Below are 25587 nucleotides of genomic sequence, written 5' to 3' on the forward strand. Positions count from 1 at the left end.
GGAAGCATTAGGTGAGAACCAACAGGATTGGTCATAATAACACAGGTGCACTCACTCCTTGCCTTCCCTAAGATCTCGAGCTTTAAAAAATAATCGTATACTTTTTACTCCATGGATTCATTCCATCTTCTCGAATCATTTTGTCTATGCCGAAACCTTCCTACTACCACAGATTCTGTAGTCACATCTGCTACTCAGATGTACATCTCGATAATTTCATCTCTCTGTACTAATAAAATGTGACAGCCTGGATCGATGCACATATGTGCCAGGTTCTACGTTGCTTTATGAATTAATTGTTATAAACCTTATTTGGCATAATACAAAGTTGGTTATAGCAGTATATACGTATTCACTTTTTGTCTTCCTCAGAACCTTAAGTTGTGATATTGTTTCATAATCTTTGTTCTCCAATTTCATTCATTCTAAGTTGAATCACTTCTAGAAACTTAGCTATCGTTTTCACTCATTTAGACTCTATCCTGATAAATTCCTCCTAGTATTATGAAGTGCAGTAGTTTACCGGATACACGTGTTTTCCAATTTCTACTTTGTCTATGACTGACTGAGGTACTTCGGTTTGAGAGGTCCCAGACCTCGAGTACTAGACCATATTATTAACTACAGTCAAATAATTACTACTTACAATTACCTAAAGACATTTAAGTCATTCTCAATAAAAGGTCTATCGTGAAGCGTATTACTGAAATCTATAAAAAGGAACTGTATAATAACTAGAACCAAAAAATTGTGTAGTTAAAATATGTGACCTAAACCTAAAAAACGGAGAATGACTGAAGTTGAAACTAAGCTTGAATTACAAATAATTTTAAATCCTGACAAGCCCTGGTACAGCCGAGAGTGAGGAGAGTCAGCTCTCCCTTTCGAAATGCTTTCACATGGCCACGAGTATACAGCACCTACCAGGGAAGTCCTACTCACGGCCTTCTCGTAGTAGGGGTGTTTTCACGAAATTGAGAGGACGAAAAGCGAGTGTCCGGCACTTTAACCGGGTCGGTGGGTATGCAGGATCCATCTAGGAAAGTTGGAAAACCCTCATTCTAAACCAATGGTTCACATGGGCTACAGGATCCTGAGGGACCAAAAGGAGTATGAACTTGTTTTTGGTCACCGGTTACCATGGGACTGAATCTCCTAACGTTGCTCCACTGCCTTGTGGATTAGACCTGTAGGTCAAAGGCTTAGGGAGTAGCCTCTTGAGAAAACCACCTGCTTCCGTTTGGGCACTCGGATAGTATCACAGCCCTCACATAAATTAATGATAACTGCTACTGACCTCGCCGTTATCGTGTGGCGCATATGTATATGGTGCCTCCTTGTATCAATGTTTATGTGTTCAAACAAATAAAAATAAACGTTCAAGCTACGGAAATTCAAAAATATCCCCAAACCCCCATGGCAACAGAAATCACGTGGTCATTAGTGATTAACGTCGAAAGGTGATTCCGGGAGCTCCAGTGAGAAGTCATGATCAGTGGAGTTCAAACTTGTCGAACATGAAGCAGTTACCCACCGAAGGCATTAGAAGATTGTTAGACATTATTGCACATTGATTTAAGTTAGAAACGTAAGCTGTCGGATGTTGGCTCAGTGATCTAAATGTTAAGTGTTCACTGCAAAACCTGTATGTTCTCGGTCCGAGCCCTAGCACGTTCTCAGGTACGCATTACTGAGTTTCACACTAGGATGAAATAGCTGTTAGCCCTTCCCCATTTTCAATAGTTGTGAAACTAGGATTAGTTTGTGATGTAAACTAAGGGAATCTAAATGTGTTTGATAAAATTTAGATGATATCGTAATTTCGTCATACGATTAGCTTAGCTCAAAGTTAATTTTTCCATTAGTTCTTGTCTATATCCCCCCAGCAAAAAAGAAACGAGATTCAAATCTTCTAACAAACAGCAAACAAATTTCGGGAATTTAACAAACAACAAGTCATTTACCTGTCATGATGACAACGAGATTTCATATGTTTGCTTAGATTACCGCGTGTTTTGAAAGAAATATCACAATTATGACAAACAAACGGTCGAATATTAGAATGTGTATGCCAATGTTTTTTCAAATGATGATAGGATTTAGTAGTATGCAATGAATTATCTTGACAACGATATCTCCCACGTATAGAAGTGTTAGACCATTGTGAATTAAGTGAATTCGATAAATATTTTTTATGATTGTTGAGCTTTGTAAAATTTATTCGTCTTTTATGATGAATTGGTCGGTATTGACATTTGATCCTGTCGGGCTGATTGGCTGGTAAAATTGTAACAAGTTTGTTGTGTTGAACTTGTTGATGAGATTGTTTGCTATCAACTGAAATTTCAACACCGACACTTTTGCTCGGTGAAATAAAATTACCAGATAAGGATGAAGTGAAAGCAGAAGAAGAAGAGGAAGAATGACTGTAATTAATGGCAGGAATAATAATATTGTTGGCAGATGTACTGGTGACAAGACATGTAGTTACAGTAGGATTTAATTTAGTGAAATTATTTGTTAAATCATTACTGGAAACTAGTAGTGGTAACATTTTTTGATCCGAAGCGTTTTGTCCCGCTCCAGTATGAAATTGGTCTTGTAATGATTTATTTTGTACAGTTGATAATGCATTGTTTGATTTGATTCTAGAAACTTCGGGTACAGGTCTTATTGGAACTGAAAATATATAATTATTAGAAGCAAAGTGTAACTAAAATGAATTAAAACAATCTTTAGCAGAAAACTTAAATACAAAAACAAAAGTTAGATAGAATATACACACACACATACAAAACTCATGAAGAAGTTTTTCAATATAGAAGGATTATAATAAATTCCAGTTAATCAGGTTCTTTTCTTAACCGTTTTAAAAAAAATGAAAGTAACTACATTAAATTGGCAAGTTATGAAATTTAAGCAGAATGTTTTATCATTATTATTTTTATTTACTAAAAGAATGAAACAGTTTGATACAAGTTATCTGTCTTACTGACTTTATCACCAAGGAATCACATGTACGATAGTTTTATTATTTATTCAGAAATGAACATATTTATAAAATATTGTTAGATAGAATTTTCACAATGATCTCAACTCTGCATAGAATTACATATTTGTCAACTCATATGATCTATGAAATGCAGCAGAAATAATTGACGATAAATTACGGGGGTTTTTTTGTTGTTGTTGAAAATTCATATAATTTCTAAAGTATAATATTGAAAAGTTTAATCTCAGTCGTAAGAGATTAAATATTATCAAATCAATTATCATCAGTAATTTCACTTTGAAGGGATTTGAACCCCAGTCATTTTTTTATTGAATTTACTGGTCAAAAAGTGTCACAAAACACGATCGATAGGACTAAGTACACAATAATATTTATTAACTTTAGAGTGATCGACTAGCATTACATTTGTTTAATTCATTTAACGATAGACAAATCTATTTTCTTCAAATTGTCCTACTGTTATGTTTCATAACTATTTTTTAACCAATCAAAAGCAATTGACAACAAAGTCTCATGTTGAATATTCTTCTTAGTCAGTTAACTGTGTAACGTGTCAGCAATTCAAATTTCTATTCATTGGCATATTATAAATATATAGTTATTTTATGCTTAAACATATTTCAACAAACCTATATATGAATATAAAAATTCAAACCAAACAGAGTAATTATTCGGGTTGGCGATTTTCTTAGCAAGGTTGTTTTCTACGAGATGGGGTTGCTGACCCCAAGCCAAACACTCCTCTTTTACCCAGGCTTGAGATCGACAGTAACCTTAGAAGAGCTACAGACGGAGTACAAGTATTTATAAACAATCGTCTACATAAGATACTTAAAGTCCGTTGGTCGGATACCATCAGCAACGACCTACTGTGGGAGAGAACAAACCAGCTTCCAGATGAAGAGGAAATCAGGAAAAGACGTTGGAAGTGGACAGGATATACAACGTGGAAATCATCGAACCGCATCACGAGACAAGCGCTTACTTGTAATCCTGAAGGGAAACGGAAGAGAGGAAGGCCAAAAAACACTGCGCAGAGAATCAGAAGCAGACATGAAAAGGATGAATAGCAACTGGAAAGAACTACCCAGGATAGAATTCAATTCAGAATGCTGGTGAGCGACCTATTCTCCTCCACGAGGGGTAACAGGCGTAAGTAATTAGAGTAATTATGTAAAGTTCATGAAGAAACTGTACTAAAAACGGAAACCTAGAGTAGTATGAAAACTAACGCTCAGAGAGTGATAAAATTAGAATAATACTAAGAGTTAGAAGCCACAAATGCATATATATATGACGTGTATAATTCATGTAATAAAAATAGATAAATTCTTGGAACCATTGAAGCGATACACATAATGATAATTCTTCAAAGTTTCCAAATGAACTTGTATTGCATCTTGTGAACAGTCAATTGCAAAGTTTAACCCTATATGATGGTTTGCGTATGCAAACTATAGTTTAAGTATGTACATTTAAAAAATGGTTAGGAAGGAAAAAATTGGCTGAACACTATAGCAGAGTACATGTGTTTGCTGTCTGATTCTTATTTACGTCAACGAAGAGATTTTTTTCTCAAGAATTAAACTATCATCTCCTGGTTACCATAACAGCGAATTTTTCTTCCTACTGAATACATACTTCAAACAAACTGGCAATTATAATTTTTTAATTTATATAAGAAGCGTAATGTTGAATAATGTGACGCAATATGATAATTATTGTCACCATTGTGGTATGCGGAAGAGTAGACTGAATTATGTATGTTCCACACCGGAATTTATCTTTATCTCTAATTGAACCATAGTGAAAATTAGAAACCAATTGAAATATAGGAACTATTGAATTTTCAAATACTAGAAGCTAACATTATATTGCCTGTGTCCTATATGCAGAAAAATAACCCCTTTTTAGAAAATAAAATTAGTATCAGGAGGGGATTTGTGGAGACTGTAGTAATTTCAATTAACTTATGATCTCAACTATTGAAAATAAAATTAATTTAGACTTAATACAACTCGGTAATCAAGCAGAAATGAATGAACTGACTTTTTAGTTATATATCTTGATTCTGTGAAGACTAATGGTCACCAACCGGTTGCTTTTGCCGCTGCTGACCAAAGTATCTGAAGTAGAATTCGTATATCTAACCTATTAGTTGCAAGTTAAATTTTAAGTCACCGATTTCTACATCTGAAACAGTGATCAAGTAAAAACGATCCACAATTTCCATGAACTCTTCATTTTAACAAAAATCATAGGCTTATTAGTGACCGATTTAAGGAGGAAATTCCAGTAGCTCTAGTGATAAGTTGGGGTCGATGTAGTTCACCCATTTGAATTACATTTGAAAACGGTTACCCACTATGATATATTGATTTAGGTCAGAAATGTGAACCATCGGACAGTAACTCAATGGTTGATGGTCGCTACTAGATCTAGAGGACTATGGTTCAATCTCTGGTGGGATGTGGATATGCACTGCTAAGGAGTCACATACTAAAACGAAACACCTGTCCAGTGCTTCTCGGTTTTCAACAGTTTAGCTAAAATCAGTTCGTGACGTAAACTACGAAAGTCAACGGTCTCCAAGAGTCCCTTACACCTAAAATGAATCTATTCGATTAGGCTAACGAATTTTCAGGTCAATTGAAGCTATTTACAAGGTATTTAAAGCAATTAGTCCCTTTGATAAATTCCGATAATGTAATAAAAAGACGAGGATTATAGTTATGATAATCTTCGTCTTCTTATTACATTATCGAAATATACAAGTTAGTTAACGATAACTGTAAAGACAAATAACAGACTAACAAATAGTGTTTCGAAATTTAGCCAATTAATTCCAGTAGGTTCGAATAAAAGCGAAAATAAGCTTTCCGCTGGTAAACAGACGTAACAAAACACACAGTTTGGTTTCAATCCGAGCTCTAAAAATTTTATTACATTTCTAATGTTAAACGAAATCGTGGCATACGCATTATTTCGGAATGAGTAAATGGTTGGTCAATTTCAAATAAAAAATTGACCAGATTTAGACACTCCAACAGATGATTTCCTATTTTAGAAAACTTATATATCACGTAGAAAGAAGTCATAGAATTCTTACAATAATACATGTTTGAAAAAAGTATTATTGTAGTAAACACATGTCAGTCAGTCAGTCAGTCAGCTACAACGTAGGATCAGGCACATATATGCATCGGTCCAGGTTGCCATACCGCATCAGCACAACAAGATGAACACCGGATTCATAGCAGTGGTTAGGTCAAAGGTAGTAATATATAAGAGAAAGATTGCATATAGAGATATAGTACAAGAAGAAAGAATTGGTTCGTAGAAAGAAAGATATGAAGCGATTTTAATCTCTTAGTTTAAGGGAAGACAGGGAGTGTATACACCTACGCCATTGTGATCGATTCTGAGCCATGTCACCAAGAGTCTCCATCCATTGGTTACGATAGTCACGCGGACCCCAACCAAGTAGTCTGCATCTACCAACATGGCTCAGACTAGAAGTTAGTGACTTCAAGCACTGATGCCACGTTTTGGTTTGGCCGCCCCTAACTTTCTTCCAACCATTTCCAATACAGGATAGCATTGCACGTCGTGGTAATCGGTGTTCAGGTATACGTAACACGTGGCCCAACCATCTCAGTCGATGAAGATTCATAACCTCATCAACTGATTTACCATCATTCCCTAATACCCTACGTTTAACCTCACTATTACTTACCCGGTGATCCCAGCAGACGCCAGCAATATTTCTAAGGCATCTGTGGTCAAATACTAATAGCTTACGAGTATCTTCTACTCTTAATGGCCATGTTTCGCTGCCGTAAATTAAAACAGAACGGACTACCGCGCAGTATACTCGTCCTTTTATTGATACACGGATAACTCGCCTTCGCCATAGGTGACGTAAGTTGGCAAAAGCCAAACGAGCTTTTCGAATCTGTGCTGAGATTTCGTCCGATACCAACCCATTAGGGCTGACCAGACTTCCAAGATAAGTGAAGTTGTCAACGCGTTCGACTACTTCACTCCCTATCCTTAGTTCAGGTGTTGAGGCAGACCAGTCCTGAAGCAACAACTTGCATTTAGAGGGAGAGAAGCGCATTCCAAACATCCTGGCATTGTTGCTCAGTGCTACCAGAAGACTCTGCATTTTGTCAGCATCTTCTCCGATCAGGACTATATCATCTGCATATTCTAAGTCGATAAGTGGACCTCCTGGAAGGAGATCAATACCCGAGAATTCAGTCGACGAGAATGTCATTTCCATCAATGGGTCTATGATGAAGTTAAACAAAAATGGGGAAAGTGGACAGCCTTGACGAACACCACTTGAGGTTGCAAAAGTAGATGACAGTTCTCCATAAGCTCTGACTCGGCTAGTAGTGTTCGAGTAAAGAGCCTTCACAAGGTTTATGTACTTCTGGGGTTCGCCTTTCAATGACAGACACTGCCACAGAATCTCGCGGTCTACCGAGTCAAATGCTGCTTTTAAGTCAAGAAAGACCACGATTGTCGGACGTCGATAAGTATGCCTGTGTTCTAGAATCTGACGAATGGTGAATATGTGGTCGATGCAGCCACGACCAGGTCTAAAGCCAGCTTGGTTCTCTCGTGTTTGCAGTTCACGAGTCTTAGTTAGGCGTCTGATAATTATCGAGGCTAGTATTTTAGATATTATATTAGTTAAACTAATCCCTCTGTGGTTGTCACAGGATGATTTTGACCCTTTCTTATATATTGGGACGATAAGTGATTGTGACAGTAAACACATGTGTAAGTAAAATATAATCTATATTTCGATGATGCAAACGTCATCTACAACAGAGCAAATATATGCAACCGAGAACGAAATAGATTAGAACCCAAATATTTAACTGTTGGGTTACGTGCTTATACCTTTGTTTATTATTATAGCTAGGTTAGAAAACAGAGGAACAAACGAACCTGCAAGTAGCTTGTGAATTTCAGTGTAAAACTAGACTAAGAATGTATATAGAGTATAGCAATATGCATGAATGTTACAGCAAAAGAGACACTGAATTCATATTTTCATACTTAAGTCATTCATATTTAGAAATTTTCCCTGTCTTAGAAAATCTAGTTGAGACGCTCATAGTTTCTAGCATGACGTAGACTAATAACTAGCTATCATGACGATTCTGTCATTTTAAGATAATTGATTTCATGAATGTTGGGAACAAAAAACAAAAAATACCATAAGAAATATATCTCTAATAATATAAGTAAAAGATGAATAAATCGGATATTCGTAAAAGACATTAGTGACTGTTTTCATAGCTCATATGATATTCTTTCAAAAGGTCTGATACGAATCAACAAGTTCAAATAAAAAGTTTCCAATAAAGTTATTCAATTCATTGACGTTATTTAAGGATATGTACAGAGATCAAATTTTTGGAGCGTTGAAAGCAAATATTACCTTGCGGTCAAAATGAAATTAATGTAAATGGTTGTATAATAATAGATTTATGAGTAGTTGTTGAACGCTAAGGTTTCAAATCAAATTCATGATTCTTTAATTTTTTTATTACAAAAGAACTTTAGAAACTAGTTATGTACTTAAATATTATTATTTTCGTAAAATTCCACAGAATGTCAAGATCAAAACTAAACTCAGCTTTCAAACTGCTGGTAAAATTTGTACCTTAATCTTAAACTTTTGCCATGATCAAACTAAATTCTGTAGAAATTCTTTTCATTTAAAGTCACGTGTGTATGTGTGTTTACTATGAAATTAAGAGAAAATTCCAAACTTTAAGTAAGATGGCCTCATGAGTTTGCTTCAAGGTTACACCAATCACAAAAGTACGATTGACAGATATGACAATAATATTATATGATTAATATACGTAAGGCAAAATATTTTCTACATCAGTCAAGATAACTTATCCTTTACGTGGGACGTACGTATCAGTGAGAGACATGTGTGCATATCCTCAATATGGTTGCATGAAATATTTGTCCGTGATGATCTCCCCAAATGACTCGTTGAAATTTCGTTACACTATGAAAATACCATATATATATGTTCAGTAACTGGTGACTTTGGGTGATATAGCTCAGAATATGTCACGATGGCACAGATGCATCCACTGTTTATCTTCTTCTCAATCTGGAATTCCTTTACATACACCTTCCCATTTTGCATTTCCGAACCCTTATTCTCCGCGATTACTCTTTCGCATTATCACTGAAACATTATTCCGATATCTTTTACCATACATTTTTTCATTTTATCTCATTGTGTTAATATGATGAGATGGTGAAGATTTGTAGCTCAGGTGGATGATTTTGATGAAGTTTTGTTCTCCGAGATGTATGGTTTGGTCGTGGAGCTTTCATCGTCATTATGAACGACATCATCGACACAAACTTCAGGTAGAAGTGAAGTATTCGAATTTCTTCATATATGGTTCACAGCTTGTCCTGTAGACAGAAGTAAACAATGACGGGTTAAAGGTAAACAATAACCAATCAACATCGAGGTCTGTGTTGATGATGTCGTTCAGAATAACGATGAAAGCTCCAGGACCAAACCACTGATCTCAGAGAACGAAACTCCATAAAAATGATATGAGAACTTGACCCGACGCATATCCGTACTAAGCTCTACGTTGATGACTGACAGAATGAGGGAGGGAGGGGACTTTAGATGGAATGATAAGATCAATAAATTTTAGCAAGCTCTTTTTAAAAAAAGGAATATACTCACTTGGTTTAGTCGTGTTAAACCCCCCGCTGCTCCATACGCATTTAGCACTATCATATTTTTTAGAACAACTTGGACTATTTGGAGTGGAAATCACTGTTGGTGGTAGCAATAATTTATCTTTTCCTGAATTTACTGATGTATCCTGATGAATGAATAAAAGAAAAGGTGTATAGTGATTAGCATTTCGAAAATTACGACAATAACGTTTTCGAATAATATGTTGCTATATATAGACTGTGTCAAGCTAATCGATCAACTATTCAACTCCTGAAAAACACGGAGGAATTTTGAAACTATGAAAAATCAAAGAGCATTGGATAATTGTTTCGTCCGAATTTTAAACCATTCAGTTGTGATTACCTACCCACTCACTCACCTACTACTCGCTCTGACTAATTATGTTCAAAACGATCAGATCTCACGTCCATGTTCTTCTGTTTATGAGTTTGTTGTATACGCCCCCCCCTGCTTCAATATTAAATTTAATCAGAAATAGAAATAAACTTACTGATTGATGTGATAATATTAAATTAGAGTCGGATCCATTAGTCTCCTTCACATCCTCATATGTATTATTATTAACAGGCTTTGATTGATGATCGTCTGATAATTGAGAAACTGTAGTGTTTATATCAGCACCAAATACACTAGTTGATGTAGGAGGTTGAAGAATGATTGTTTTAACTGGTGGATGATTTGTTGAAAATTCAGGTTGAGCTGTAGGTATAGGTGTTACAAGTGAACTTGTCATAAATGTAGATGATCGTGTTTCAGCCAAATTCGTACTTTGAATAGGATTTATTGTAGATGGATATGGTTCTGGTGCAGTTATCATTGGTATATAAGAACCAATAAATCTAGGCAAAACCATTAACTGAGGTAATATGAAAAAACTTGGAGATGGTTGAGATCCATTTAGTGTCGATGGTGTAGGTGTAATAGGTCTAGGTGAAGGAAAAACCATTGTAAATCCATTCATTGGATTGGATTGATGTGAAATAGGATCTATGTTAGATACATAAGAAGTTAATGGTGTATTTTGTGATGAAATAAAATTCGGATTACCATAAACAACATTAGTAAATTGTATAGGAGTAGGAAGTAATCCGATTCCTGAAGTAGAAGGGAAACTAGGTAGTTGCGTCTCAATTTGTTCCGTTGAAATAGACGAGTAACTCGATGATATATTGATAACTTGTTTGGTAGATTGTGAAACAGTTAATTGTTCACAGTTGATCGAAGATGAAGTCTTCGTTTGATTAATATTGTCCTGAAGTTCTGTGAATAAGCGGAAAACAAGTTCTATTGTATATGTGTACATGAAGAGTACAGAAAAGTATAAATGAAGTATAAAGACTGGTGATCCCTTCGTATTCAGTAGCCTGGATTAAGACCCAGGTATTCGCTTTACATCCTTTCTTTTTCCTAAACTATGCCCTCACCTAGAGGAGAGTTGAGTAGGACTTCCCAAGCATAGGCTATAAACTTGTGACTAAAGGTTGGATCGAGGTAATCCATCCACATATACCAACATAAATTAACCAACTTCAGTCCTGAATATTAACAACGGGATAAACAATTACCAAAAATAAGTATATTTTATTCGAGAAGTCAGCAAAACAAATAAAGTATTTAAAAAAACGATTAAATTTCAACTCACTTGGAGTCGAGTTCGTATTGTCTGTAAATGAACGAGACGAGTTTGACCGAGTATAATTTGTTGAAAGCCTTTTTTTAGGAGGTGGACGAATTTTTCTCTGTACCACAATATTATTAGTATTATTATTACTGTTGTTATTAATACTACTATTCTGTGAAGTAGAGATTGGATTCCAAACATCTGTGGTACAATGAGTTGATAACTTTGAAGGTTGGATAGCAATTAAATGATCTGTAGGGCGACTAAGAGGTACATTATTGTTGGTGGTGGTAATGGTTGTAATGGTTATGTTATCACCTGAGACACATTTATTCAAATCATTCGAAATCTTATCTTCCACTACGGTATTTGAGAATGCATTTAAGTTACTGATTGGTCCAACTGAATGTTCAGTGGATGATACACTAGACACTGACTTATCACTTGTTTCATTCTCTTGTTTAGACATCCAACGAGAATGGTGTTCAGCGATTTCATCACCTGAAGAGTAATTGAAAATAACTAGTTGTGTGATTAATTTTAGATTACGGTCATATCTTTGTTACAAATATGTGGGAAAATAGATTTAAGAATAGTTCAAAAAAAAAAGATTTACAGCAGAAATAATCCCCTTGACAGTAAAATGCCACCTCATAAGTATACAATAGAAAAGAGATTCCCAGTTCGGGTCAGATGTCTTGAATCGCTTTCATTCACCAGTCTTTTTTGAAAAAAATTCATAAAATAATTATAAGTGTAAACTAGACATCATGAAAAAAACTTTCAAGGCTTTCAAATAAAGTGTTTAGGCTGACCGATTACACAAGAATACAGTTTATATTCATTCAGTTCATTTCGCTCAATATCCATTATGAAATTGTTAACCTAAAGTAAAACACATCAACAGTAGAAAAATGATATACAAATCTCAATTCTTAATAAGATCAGCTACAACCTTAAATGGATCATAGCAAACCCACTAACCACCAAGACAAATTATGCTGGTTTACACCTCATAGCTGAAGTGACTTAAACATACAACTTTCATGATCAAATAACTTTCAAAGTTTAAAAAACTACAAACGTAAAGAAGTGAAGACAAACATTTAAGTAGGATTACATGAATCCATTAGATTTAGTTAGGTCCTCATCAGATGCTTACAAACCTATGGCATTTTAAAATTAAAATTATCTCATAGAAGTTAATGGATAGGACATACATTACGCAAATCGTCAAACTGCATCACGAGGCAAGCCCTAACTTGGAATCCTGAAGGGAAGTGAAAAAGAGGAAGGCCAAAGAACACATTGCGTCGGATAATAGAAGCAGATATGAAAACGATGAATTACAACTGGACGGAGCTAGAAAGGATTGCCCAGGACAGGGTTGGATGGAGAATGCTGGTGAGCGGCCTATGCTCCTTCACGAGGAGTAACAGGCGTAAGTAAGTAAGCATAGAAGTTAACATTCTAATACAAGTGAATTTGACTAGAAGTGAATATGTATCATATATGATAAAGCGAAGATTCCAATAAGATTAAAAAGATTGAAAAAATTGTCCCAGATGTATACAGTGTGAGAGAGGAAACTCTAGAACATCAAACTAGTTACTAAAGTTCATAGAGCTAAAAATTTCTGTTGATTACGTGATGAACCGACTGAGCACAGGTTAATGGTGACAAGAGATAAACTGAATTAAAATTAGTTAAGTAGAAATAAATTTGAAAGAACTGAAAATGATGTAATTGAAATATCCTGAACCCAAACTGATTGCATTATACAAAATAACATGTTTTTTAACGAAATTAAAAATCGATAGGTATCTCCTTCATGTTATCGACGACTATGTGTATAGATTTAAATGCATCTGTTAAAGCAGTTACATTGGTGGGACAGAAGAAAGGATCTACGATCGATTGAAAGAACATATTCCAAAATGTCCGAGGTCGGACTGGTCAAAGACTTTCAGTAGTACTATTTAAAGACATTCATCTACTTGAGACAGGATATCAAAATGATAAAATGAAATCCTTCAAAGTGACTAATAAATAATTAAACTCTGATTTTCTGAAATTTGCTAAAGCCATAGCTTTCGCAAGATTGAAACAAAACTCCTGTTTTTAAAAAAGTGACATATCTTTATTAACAGTAATGAAATTATACTCACTCGAGTATCTGTACAGTATTAGAGTTTCCTTTTACCAAACAACAAACAGGTAGCCCATTCTGAACTACCATACACGAATGTTTTACCTAACAAGTTACCATTTCAGAATGCTAAAAAAACGAACGTATACCCTTGCGATTCAATAGATGAAATCCAAGTAATCAGGATCAATTCTCTAAAGATATTGTCAGTTCAATAAAATTTAAGCAAATTAATCCTTTCTTATCTGCTACTTGAATTTGTAACTAACATTTAAGTAAAAATAAGAAAAACAAATTTTCACTTTCATCAGAAGATCTGACGAAACATATGGTAACATTCTGTCGTTTGTTTCCGGAGTCGTTGTGTTACGCACTGGATTAAATCACAAATATCCGAACCGAGTCAGTTTGGTTTAAAAATTAGATGAAGGAGAATACAGATATATGATTGGTCAATATTTCAGCTAATTTTCAAGAATCTGATTGGTCGGTGAACGAACAAAAGAGCGTGGGGAGTGACATAGATGAAGTATGTATAAACAAGACAATAAGTCGGCGTAGCTGGGTTAGAACTAACTATCGATCGTGCCTAGAACATTGATAAACTATATTCAGGCAGATAATGGTGAATAATGAAAAATTATAACTAACAGTAATTTGCAATACACAAATTAAAATCCTTTTTACAATTACTGAGAGGGATACAACGTACAAGTACTAATCGAAACGAATCCATTTATCAGAACTACTCCACTATGATTATCCTTTCACGAAAATCAAATCAAATCTATTTTGCTCTATTGAGTTGCATGCTCAAAGTAAACAATAGTGAAATTTTGATTTCATCCGTAAATAAACTGATCAACAGCCAGTTGAAATAAAATCTTACAAATAATCTGTCAATACATTCTATGCAAAGTAACATCGATAAAAGTAATAAGTTTCGATTATATAATTAAGAATTCGAAAATAAGTTTCAAACTACTCTCACTATAAGATGAGATGTCAAGTTGGATGACATTATACAGATGTTTCGCTGTATATTAAAAATGTTGAAAAACATATTGGGAGCATGCTAACGAAAATAGAGATTTAATATCTTTTAATGTTCAATTATACCGACCCATGATAAGGAGTTTTTCTAATTACGAGTTGATGTAAGAAAACTAGTGAAGCAGTAATCCTTCGCGGATGATGACCGGCAGTAATGATCGGTAAAGGTTTAAAAATAATAAATGACTTTTCTAGTATGGCTAATATATAACGATAAAACTTTTTAATTGGTACTAAGTGTGAACAATCAGTCTTTAAGCCTCCACAAAAGTGAAAAGACATAGGAAAATAATATAAATAAACAAACATGCAAGTTAGTACAAAAATGTTGGCAAACTTCATAGCAGTCATCGTAACTGAGAAATTATTCGTAAGTAAACTCAAACATAAATTTCAGTTTATGCACTTGAATTAGTTTTGAAGTTAAGTTTACATAAGGTCGAAAACTTTATTACTTGTTCATGATAAGTTGATAAGCATTTAATATTAGTTAGTGAAGCAACTTACATCGATCATAGAAAGTAAGAGTTTTCCAAATGCAACTTCAAGCATTTCCATTCATAGATATCGAAAGAATGCAAAAAAGTCGATAGTTCAACAGTGCAACATATTTTCAATTCTGTTCACACCGGCCCATCATAAATATCTTTCAAAACCATCTACAGGGTCAACTGATAGCGGTGGGAGGGGTACAAATCAATAACTTGTGCACTGTGGAGGCGCTAGTAACTCAACTCAAAGCTGGACTCTGTATGTAAAAGTAGCATGTGCAATCTCTCTCTCTCTCTCTCTGCATACTAGTTGTTAAAACCTAATTTTTGATTAATAATTATTAACTCCTGCACGTCTTTTGCTTCCTTGTCTTTTTAATATTAATTAAAGGGACAATTATCGTTCATACATTTCTTCTCAACTTATTATTTTTGTTTGTCCCCTAAAGTTACCCTATCATCCTGTGATCCCTGAAATTTCCATGCCCCCAAAACCATCAGCAACAATTCACATTCCAGGTAAAAAGTAAATGGAAGCAGGTAGGATACATATTACGGAAATCATAAAACTGCGTCACAAAACAAGCTATAACTCGGGATCATCAAGGTAAAGAGAAAGGCCAAAGAGACAGGCCAAAGAACACAATACACTGGTAATTGGAAGCAGAAATCAGAGGGATGGATAGCAATTGCAAACAAATAGAAAGGCGAGGACAAGAAAGAGTTGGCTTGAGAATGCTGATCAGTGGCCTGTGCTACACGAGAGGGAACAGGCATAGGTAAGTAAGTAACTGATAACCATCAATTAGTATATTTAAAATCAACATTGAACACATATTACTCTTCAAACAATCTAAGTAATCTCTTACTAAATTCGTCTTACAATACAGTAAAAAAAACTGAGTAAAAAGCGAAACAAACCTTGAGTTTTCAACTCCGTTATAGTGTTGTTAATATCAGTATTATATGGTGTATCTCTCTTTTCACATGAATTATTCACTTTTGGTGCATTATCTAATTCCATCATAATTTGTCCCATATTCAAAACCATATCATCAGTACTTCCACGAGCTAATGATAGAATGGTTCGTGCAGCCTGTAATTCATCTTGACTACGATCATGATATTCTAATGAATTAGATGTCATATTTATATCATGTGTGTTAAAAATATAATCTTTTTGATAAACAGTTGTTAAATTTGTGTAAGCTTCTTGATTCCCTTTACCGGAATTCACTGAAGATAATGAGGAGGATGGCACTAGAAAGAATGACAATAAAATGTAAATAAATGCTTGTCCATTATTTTGGTTTTAATAAACACTTAAAAAATCAATCCTTAGTTCAATTACATAAAGACTATAAATGAGTGACTGACAGTGTTATATTAGTAATTTGATATCATTCGAGTAATTTTAATTCTATGTAACTCGGTAACTTTTGTAAACTAGTAAATAGATTACAGAAACAATTGTTCCGGCTGAACAACATTGAGACATAATGAATGGTGACGGCTGTTTCATGATTGAAGAACTCAACATTCGAACAGGTGGTTTCAATCCCGCTCTGTTTACTTCGATTTGAACAACTAGATAATGTATCACTGGTCATCACAAACAAAACGATGCAATTCAAAGCTGATAAGATAAGCTAACATGTTACTTATTTATTATTATTTATTCATTTATTTGAACACATAAATATTGGTACAAGAGGGCACCAAATATATATATGCGCCACACAAACAATGAGAATGGGAAGAGAAGAAAAAGGTAAGGAGCTTAATTTCTTATTAAGCTAACATGTTGTGACAAGATTTTTTAAAACGATACTTACCTTTTATTAAAACATTCAAAAAAATACTCAAATGAGTCACTTTCATACAACCAGAAACATTCTGATGGCTTAAATGCAATCTAATATCTATTACCATATTGCCCAATTTCTTTTTATTTTCAAGTATAAAGATTTCAAAATTCATTGTCAGTCTAATCAAACTTATCACGTTTTTTGCACACATTACAATGACTAATATTGGATGGTCGTATGTGTAAGCAAGTTCACACAAACACTCATATGAAAGCCCAATACAAGTGAAAGTATTCCACTTTTAATAAAACAAAACACACAACGTTATTTGCTTGATTTACATACATAGAATAACATGAAGTCAAGCTGTACATTAAAGTGAATGAAACAGAGAAAACCGGGTTGTAGAGCCTTTAGAGTCAACAGTCCAGAATATATCTTAGCGAAATTTCAGAGATAACATTTCATTGTCTTGTTTTTATTATCTTCAACTATTTTTCAGAAGTCAACATGCACAAAAAAATGGCAAAAACACTCACAATAGGAAGGTAATCATAAAATGATGCAGTTTCAAATTCAATACAAAATCTTTCTGAGAATTACATAGCCTAATTAAAAATACCATAACTTTTGATAGATTTTATTCCAGTGGATATATTCATCATATATTTAAAAAATAGTAAACCCTTATATAGCAGAACTTGTAAATTTATCTTACCCCTATAGAAATTGGTATGTACTGAATGCAACTCTATTCAGTTGAGAATACATTTCAACTATTACACAAATGTAACCAAATTTCAATTTAATTATGAAAAACATGATAAAATGTGTAATTCATTATGTAATATCTGATTTGTATCCATCAACATTCTAATTCTTTTTTTCGACACTAAAATGTTCATGTCAACTTCATTATGTGATGCCCTTTAAATAATCAACATATACTAATAAGACAATTGCGAATAAAAATTACAAGTTACAATAAAATGAACGCCATAGTGTATTTGAGTAGCTTTTGCTACCTTTAAAAAAATATACCCAATACAAAAAAGTTATAGAGAATAGTATAAATAAATCACTTCCGGTTAAATTATTCGTTACAACAAAACAAAGATCAATGTCAGGAGAAAAGTTTCTGCAAATTAATGAGTGCTGAACACATAGTTAATCATCAGTTTCTAAATTCAGCAAAAGATCCATTGAAATAAACTTTCACAGAAACACTCGAATAAACAAAAAAAACAGCTACTGAGTTTTAAATAGAAACAATCTTGAAATAATTATGCCAGAGCGTAGTATATTGTATTGTCACAAAAGAAAGAGATAGAATATATATATATATATATATATATATATATATCCGTTGGCCGGATACCATCAGCAACAAACTATCGTGAAAGAGAACAATTCACATTCCAGGTAAAAAGTAAATGGAAGCAGGTAAGATACATATTACGGAAATCATAAAACTGCGTCACAAAACAAGCTATAACTCGGGATCATCAAGGTAAAGAGAAAGGCAAAAGAACACAATACACTGGTAATTGGAAGCAGAAATCAGAGGGATGGATAGAATATTTATCTGTAAGAAAATATAAAAGAGGATGAAACTTCCCTCCTTCACCCATATACATTTAAGGAGAATATTATACTTTGAGTCTGACTATTTATGAGATCAATTTTTCACCAAACAGTAGACTTACATCTCTGTCACTTTGGTACATATTTTTCAACCGGTATAACACAGTTTTGAACATTGTTGTTGCTGGGGACGTTAGTTCCCCAGAAATCACTTGGGAAAGGACCTAATTTTGTAATTTATTTAGAAATTTTGAATTTCTTTGTTTTCGCGCCAAAGGCACTCTTGTCACCTTCATGTCGTATTTCCCACTGGGAAATATCTTAAGTGCTATTGGTCCGTTGCGTCTCTTAGTGTGCTATTTGGTAACTCTCCCCAAGGACGGTTTTGTACTGTATATATACGTTTTGAATTGTGTTTGTTGTTATCGCTCGTTTTGTCTGTTTGCAGAATATACTTCCCCATTCCAAGTTTGGACTTCTCCCTCTAGTTAGCGGGGCTGGGACGCATCAATAGCTAGCTTACTGGTCTTTGGTCACCGAGTCTTGTTTCTCGTTCGCAGATTAAGTGAACTCGTGATGGCTTCAACCCTAATAGTTGTTCTGCTTAACGAGGTTTGAAATACCCAGTAGTGCACAGACTAGTCTGCTCCACATAAATTTTGTTCATGCACTAATAAAGTTATCATTTTTGTAATGCGTGTATATTCGATGTTGATGGTTAACACTGTCATTTAAAGACAGTTATAATGTGAATTCAGTAATTACTAAAATCCTTTTTAAACTTCATTCATTTTGTCCCTGGATTATAGCAAACATGTGTCAAAGTGAGTCAACCACTGAGTTATCACAAATAGTCTATCAACAAACATGAACTCCGATACGCTAAACAAGGAAAAATAATAAAAATTGATGATATGAAAAAAGAGAAGTATTCTAAGAAACTCGGTTTCATTAGTAAACTAGGTTACATACTTAATTTAACAGTTTGACTGATAACAAATATACTTACTTAATATAGAGTCTGTAGACAGATAAGATGATGATGAAGTGAGTGGTAACGATGAAGAAGTGTTTAATTCTGTTAAATATCCTTTTGTATTACAATTATTCATCCCATCAAATACTGTGCTATCATCACCAATCAGTGAATTGGTATCCAATGCTGAAATACACTGTTTCACAGCCAATTTATTTGCACAAACCAAAAATTCAATAGTTTGATTGGGCGAAAGATGGAATTTTAGAATTCCCGTAATAGATGGTTTACGAGGTGAGAAATTAACATCATTTGCTTCGTTTGACTCGTCATTCAAATATGTGATGAAATTGTCTGGTTTTAGAGGCTAACATGTAAAGTTGACAGAACAAATGAGGGGGCAAAAAAACAAAGAAATTTAATTCAGCGACATTTTTTTAAAAGTCTGCAATAAATTAGTTAGCCTCGGACCTTCTGAGGTTAGTTACAAAGCTAATTTAATTTTTTTTTTGAGGGAGATCGATTAGTCGAGTAAAAATATGAATCCCACTGAATGTGGATTACTATTCACATCAACAGATAGTATTGAGGTAAAAAAAATACAATGGGGCTTTACTATTTATTATCATCATCAGTGAGTTATGCAATCAGTTTACCTTACTTTAAGATGACACAAAATCTATGTCCGAAAAAAATTACTTGTTTTGAAGTAATAGAAGGAGTAGAAGTTAAGTTTAAGTGATTCCTGTATAATGAAGGTTAATAGTAGAACTCTGAACAAAAAGGTATCCGTTAGTTATTATATCTGTATTTCTAAACATAATGAATTCTGCTGATCCAAGTTAAGGTTGAAGAGACTATTAAAAACCCTACTGTGATTGGAATAACCAGTTATTAACTATTATACAGGACATTCAGTAAAAATGTGAAAATGATGAACCTAGATTTGATTACTAAATTACACTGAAGTTATATCTGAAATACTAAACTATGAAATCCTTCAGTAAACAGGACACGTGAACTTTTGCGATGTGAATTTCTCGAATTAATCGACATATACAATACATAAACTCAAGAGAAGTACAAAATGAAACTGGACAGAATAAAAAGTAAATACTCTTGTACAATAAAAACAAATAAGTCGAAGCACATTCCCTCAAAACCACAGATAGTCCTCCCTGGTGAGTGTCAAATAGTACGAAATCTAGGTCCTGAGTTTCTTGTCGACTACTTTTAACCAACTAACATTGGTCACGACTATCGCGTGGAATCTTAACAGATAATCTGAACTTCACTATATGAGGTTCAGACCAATGACCAGATTCCATGAACTGATGCCATGTCTTGGTTTGACGCCCTCTAGTTTTTTTCCCAAGAGACTCCTGCACTAGCACTGAAATAATAGTTCAGTTACTTTTCTTTTGCAGAAGAAACTCAGAGATAAATCATCAGCCATTCAAATAAAAATAAATACTCACATAAAACATTTGTAATTTGTCAAAAACTAATTTGGTTTTTCTGTTGATTAAAGATAGGTTTCAATTAGTTAATATTCTAAAATAATTTTTCAGAAATGTTTTCAGCCATACGATCTATTCGAATATGACTCATTTAATTTTGACCTCACTTTGACCTTTCACAATAAGTATACAATTTAGTAAACTCATATGTTTCTGTATTCGCAACAAATAAGGGTAAATTGATTTTTGTCAAGGAAATTAAAAAAATAGTTTAATTATCAGCTGGTTACATGTTTTCCAAATTGTTCTACGTTAGACTACCGCATAGAGTTTGGTGTATATGGTACTACAGAACCTGAAAGTGAGAGAACATTGGGGTTTTTAATTTGCACTCCGGTTTCTAATGAGTTGTGACATTATATCAAAATATCTAATCAATTCAAGACTAACTTCAATCAGCCAAATTGCATTGACATTTTATCTCGATCCTAGTACAGGTTAAACTAATTCTCTACCATAGTTTATATTCCATTTTGTTTATTTGAATCTCAACAAAGTAGCATCCCTAAACTTTATACAGCAAAGTGATTAAATATATATTGTGGTTACTGAGTTCTAGAGTCAGTTTGACGATGTAATGTAAATTATGAAATAATTTTAAGTAAATGAACATACACGTTACATAACAATACGACTACCTCTCTTATATGTAAATAGAAAAGTTAACTACAGTTATTAACGCACTCTTAAATATTCTAAACAATTAGATAGTAATATTCATACAGAAATACATAATACCTTAATTCATTTTCAATTGACTATAAATAACTATTTCAAGATTACAAATGAATGTTAAACGAACAAAAAGTGTTAAAAAGCTTCTGTATTGTTATTTATTTTTTATTTGAACACATAAATATTGGTACAAGCGGGCACCAAATATATATGCGCCACACAAAACAATGAGAATTCGAAGAGAAAAAAAGAACAATAACGAAGAGATTGGAGTAAGGTAGTGTAATAATAATAATAATAGTAATAATAGGGGAACGGAAAGGTACAATCAGAACAAATCTTTCAGTTATGGAAGATACGACCACTTTTTAGGAAGAAAGTAAGAGAAGGTTACAGCAGGATCGCCACAGGCTTCTATTCTCTAGCCACTGTGTTGCACAATCTCTAGGACCCCAGCCAGCCCTTTGTAGCTTTCTTTCATACCACGACACCATGTCATACACTGACCACCTCTCCGCTTTTCCAACCAGTCCCAGAGTCGGCAAGTAATGCACGACGTAGAATTCTCTGGGATGACATTCGTAGAACATGTCCAAGCCACCGAAGTCGATGTTTCAAGATGGTGACACCAATTGGATTATCGTCGCTGCGTCCGAACACACGGTGCCGAACCTCTGCATTACTAACATTGTGTTGCCACTGGATGTCGGCAATCCTTCGGAGACAACGATGATCAAACACAGAGAGTCGTCTAACAACCTCAACTCGGAGAGACCAGGTTTCACAAGCATAGAGCAAAACTGCTCTCACCGACGCATTGTAAATCCGACCTTTTACAGTCAGACTAACATCACAAAGGTGCCAAAGGTGGCCCAGATTGGCATAAGCCGCTCTGGCTTTCACTATACGTGCATTGATCTCATCACTCACGCCATCACCAGCACTTATGCAGCTACCTAGATACACGAACTTTTCGACTACTTCTATCTGCTCACCATCCAGGGTGAGTACAGGATTAGAATCCTGCCAGTCTTGTAGAAGTACTTTGCACTTCGAAGATGCAAAGCACATACCATACCTACGGACACTGATTGCCAACTGATTAAGTGCGAATTGCATGGCTTGGGCATTATCGCACAGTAACACAATATGATCCGCATACTCAAGGTCGAGAAGTCTTTCTCCAGGTAACAGATCCACACCACCATTACTTACATCCATCAGAGCTGTTTCCAGAATGTCATCAATGGCAAAGTTGAAGAGGAATGATGAGATTAGGCAACCGTGCCTAACCCCACTGCTTGAATGGAACAATGGAGAAAGGTGGTTACATGCCTTCACTCTGCCTGAGGTGTTTGTATATAGGGCCTTTAGGATGTTAATAAACATCTCAGGCACACCCTTCTTCAATAGACAATCCCAGAGAACAGTCCCGTCCAACGAATCGAAGACAGCCCTGATGTCAAGAAACACTACGATTGTTGGCCTTTGATAAGTATGGCGGTGTTCTAACATTTGGCGGAGGGTGAAGATATGATCAATACATCCTCGACCAGAACGAAACCCAGCCTGCTCATCGCGAGTCAATCTTTCTCGGGTTTTGAACAACCTACGAAGTATGACGGAAGCCAATAGCTTGGACGCAATCGGAAGTAGACTTATCCCCCGTTAGTTGTTACAGGAACGACGTGAACCCTTTTTAAAGATAGGGACAACTATCGACTCATTCCATGACGTTGGTACACTTTCTAGTTCCCAAACCTTTGTAAACAACGTCGTCAATTCCTTAGTCAAAAAGTCACCACCATCTTTAAAAAGAGCCGGAGGTAAGTCATCTGGGCCAGGTGATTTGTAACGCTTCAAGAGTTGGAGTTCCTTGCGGACTTCCGCCTCATTTGGTGGATCAGTCGTCACCGGCCATGGAGGGCAGGACAGTTTGATCGATATTGCCGGAGCAGCAGGCCAGTTGAACTGCCCTTCGAAAAACTCTGCCCATCGTCCAAGACGTCGATGGATGTTGGTGATTGGCATCCCATCATCCTCGTAGATTGTTTCGCTCACACCAGACTTCTTGCTGCCAGTGGCTCGGATGAGCTGGAAGAGCTTCCGGTAGTTACCAGATGCAGCTGCTGCTTCCAGCTCATTAGCACGCTTCGACCACCAGGCTTCTCGGTCCTTACGCAAGCTTTGCCCAATTTCCTTACGTAACATCCTTCGTTTATGGTCAAACTCACGGTCACCCGGAGTAGACCGACGGGCTTCAATGAGTTGTAAGGAACCTGAAGAAACCCAGTGCTTATAAGCGGGACGTTTCGCAAACCCACAACTGACTGTACCCGCCATTTTCATGGCGTCATGCAATTGCAACCAATGCTCATCTATACTTTTCGGTGGAATGGTAGCTAGCCTAGAAGCTAGCTCGAGTCGATACTTACTAGCAACAGAAGTTGCAACCAACTTGCTAACATCAATCCGTTGGTGGCGGTCACTTCGTTGGCCACTGAAACGTAAGGCAAGATTGGCGCAGACCAAGGCATGATCAGAGTCCAGATAGGTACTCCAAAAGGAGCGACAGTCTTGTACACAACCACGCTAGCGGTAGCTGATCGCGATGTGATCAATCTGAGTCCAGGCTTGAGATGCAGAGGGAGGACGCCAGGTGGCACATTGGCGATGACTACGCCGGAAGTTAGTGCTAGCCAGAAACAGGTTGTGGTCTGTGCAAAGTTGCAGTAGACGGTCCCCGTTATCTGTCCTGTGACCAACAAGTCCCCATCGGCCACCTAAACGACTCTCTTCTGTGCCTAGACGCCCGACCTGAGCATTGAAGTCTCCGGCTAGTACTACAATATCTGTCGAACGCATTTTCTAGAGCAGGACAGTTAACTGGTGGTGCATCCGGGCTGCCATCTGTCGAAGCATAGGTGGAGATGACGAACAGATATAGTTTCTCACGCCGATTTCCTCTCAATTTGATGGAACTCTCTAATCTAACAGCATATAACCGACTGTCAATGGGGATCCAATCGATTAGTGCTGCCTCAGCTCTAGCGCTTAGTGCGACACCAACGCCAGCAAGACCAGACGAAGATGCCACAGGGTCTCCGGATAGACGCACGTAAAACAAGCATTTTGAATCGACAGATGGAGAGCGAATTTGTAGTACTTCACTAGAGTCTTAAATACGGGTCTCGGATAGACAGCAAACATCGATATTAAGACTTTCCAAAGACATAGCCAGACCTATCTGTTGTCCAACCTGCATAAGTGTGTGAAGGTTGAAGGAAGCCAGTTTGAATGGTGCACGTGGTTTCAGAAAAACTGCTTCAGTATTCGTGTTTGGTGGTGGCATACAATTTTCAACCAGGGAGTGACTCGAGAACGTTTAGATAGAACCGATTTTTCACCATAGGCGAGCTGCTGTATAAGTCGAAAAACAAGGATACATAGATTGAGAATAAAAGAGAGTGAATAAATGACGTAAATAATAATAATAATAATAATAATAATAATAATAATAATAATAATAATAAATAACAATGGTAATAATAATAATAATGATAATAATAATAATAATGTGAATCATTTGATTTTTATTTGAAGCGAGAAAAGTAGTTTCCATAGATACAGATAGTTCATCATTTGCGTGTGGGCTGTGATACTGCCCGGGTGCCCAGACCGAAGCAGGTGGTTATCTTAGGGGGCCACACCCCGGGCCTTTGACCTAAAGGTCTAACCCACAAGGCAGTGGAGCACCGTGAGGAGATGCGGTCCCATGGTAGCCAGGGACCAACGATTGGTTCATATGCCATTTGTTCCCTCGGAATACTGGAGCCCATGTGCACCATTGGTTTGGGATCCGGTTAAAGCGCCGGACATTCGCTTTACGTCCTCATTTTCATAAACAACAACCCCGCCACGAGAAGGC

General features: G+C 35.6%; 1 protein-coding gene across 1 annotated transcript in view; it reads right to left on the minus strand.

Annotated features, from left to right (window-relative positions):
• Positions 1 to 25587, minus strand: part of HIVEP3 (HIV type I enhancer binding protein 3) — a gene marked incomplete at its 3' end in the record, with an annotated part of 51575 nt that overhangs the window by 5720 nt on the left and 20268 nt on the right. Inside the window, exons 6-11 of the mRNA XM_012944481.3 lie at positions 19498 to 19831; positions 16018 to 16356; positions 11425 to 11904; positions 10273 to 11042; positions 9765 to 9906; positions 1965 to 2679 (exon numbers count right to left, since the gene is read on the minus strand). Of these exons, the coding sequence (XP_012799935.1) occupies positions 1965 to 2679; positions 9765 to 9906; positions 10273 to 11042; positions 11425 to 11904; positions 16018 to 16356; positions 19498 to 19831 (2780 nt within the window). The remainder of the gene's footprint in view (positions 1 to 1964; positions 2680 to 9764; positions 9907 to 10272; positions 11043 to 11424; positions 11905 to 16017; positions 16357 to 19497; positions 19832 to 25587) is intronic.

Source organism: Schistosoma haematobium, chromosome 1 (assembly GCF_000699445.3).
Source record: "Schistosoma haematobium chromosome 1, whole genome shotgun sequence".
Taxonomy (NCBI): Eukaryota; Metazoa; Platyhelminthes; class Trematoda; order Strigeidida; family Schistosomatidae; genus Schistosoma; species Schistosoma haematobium.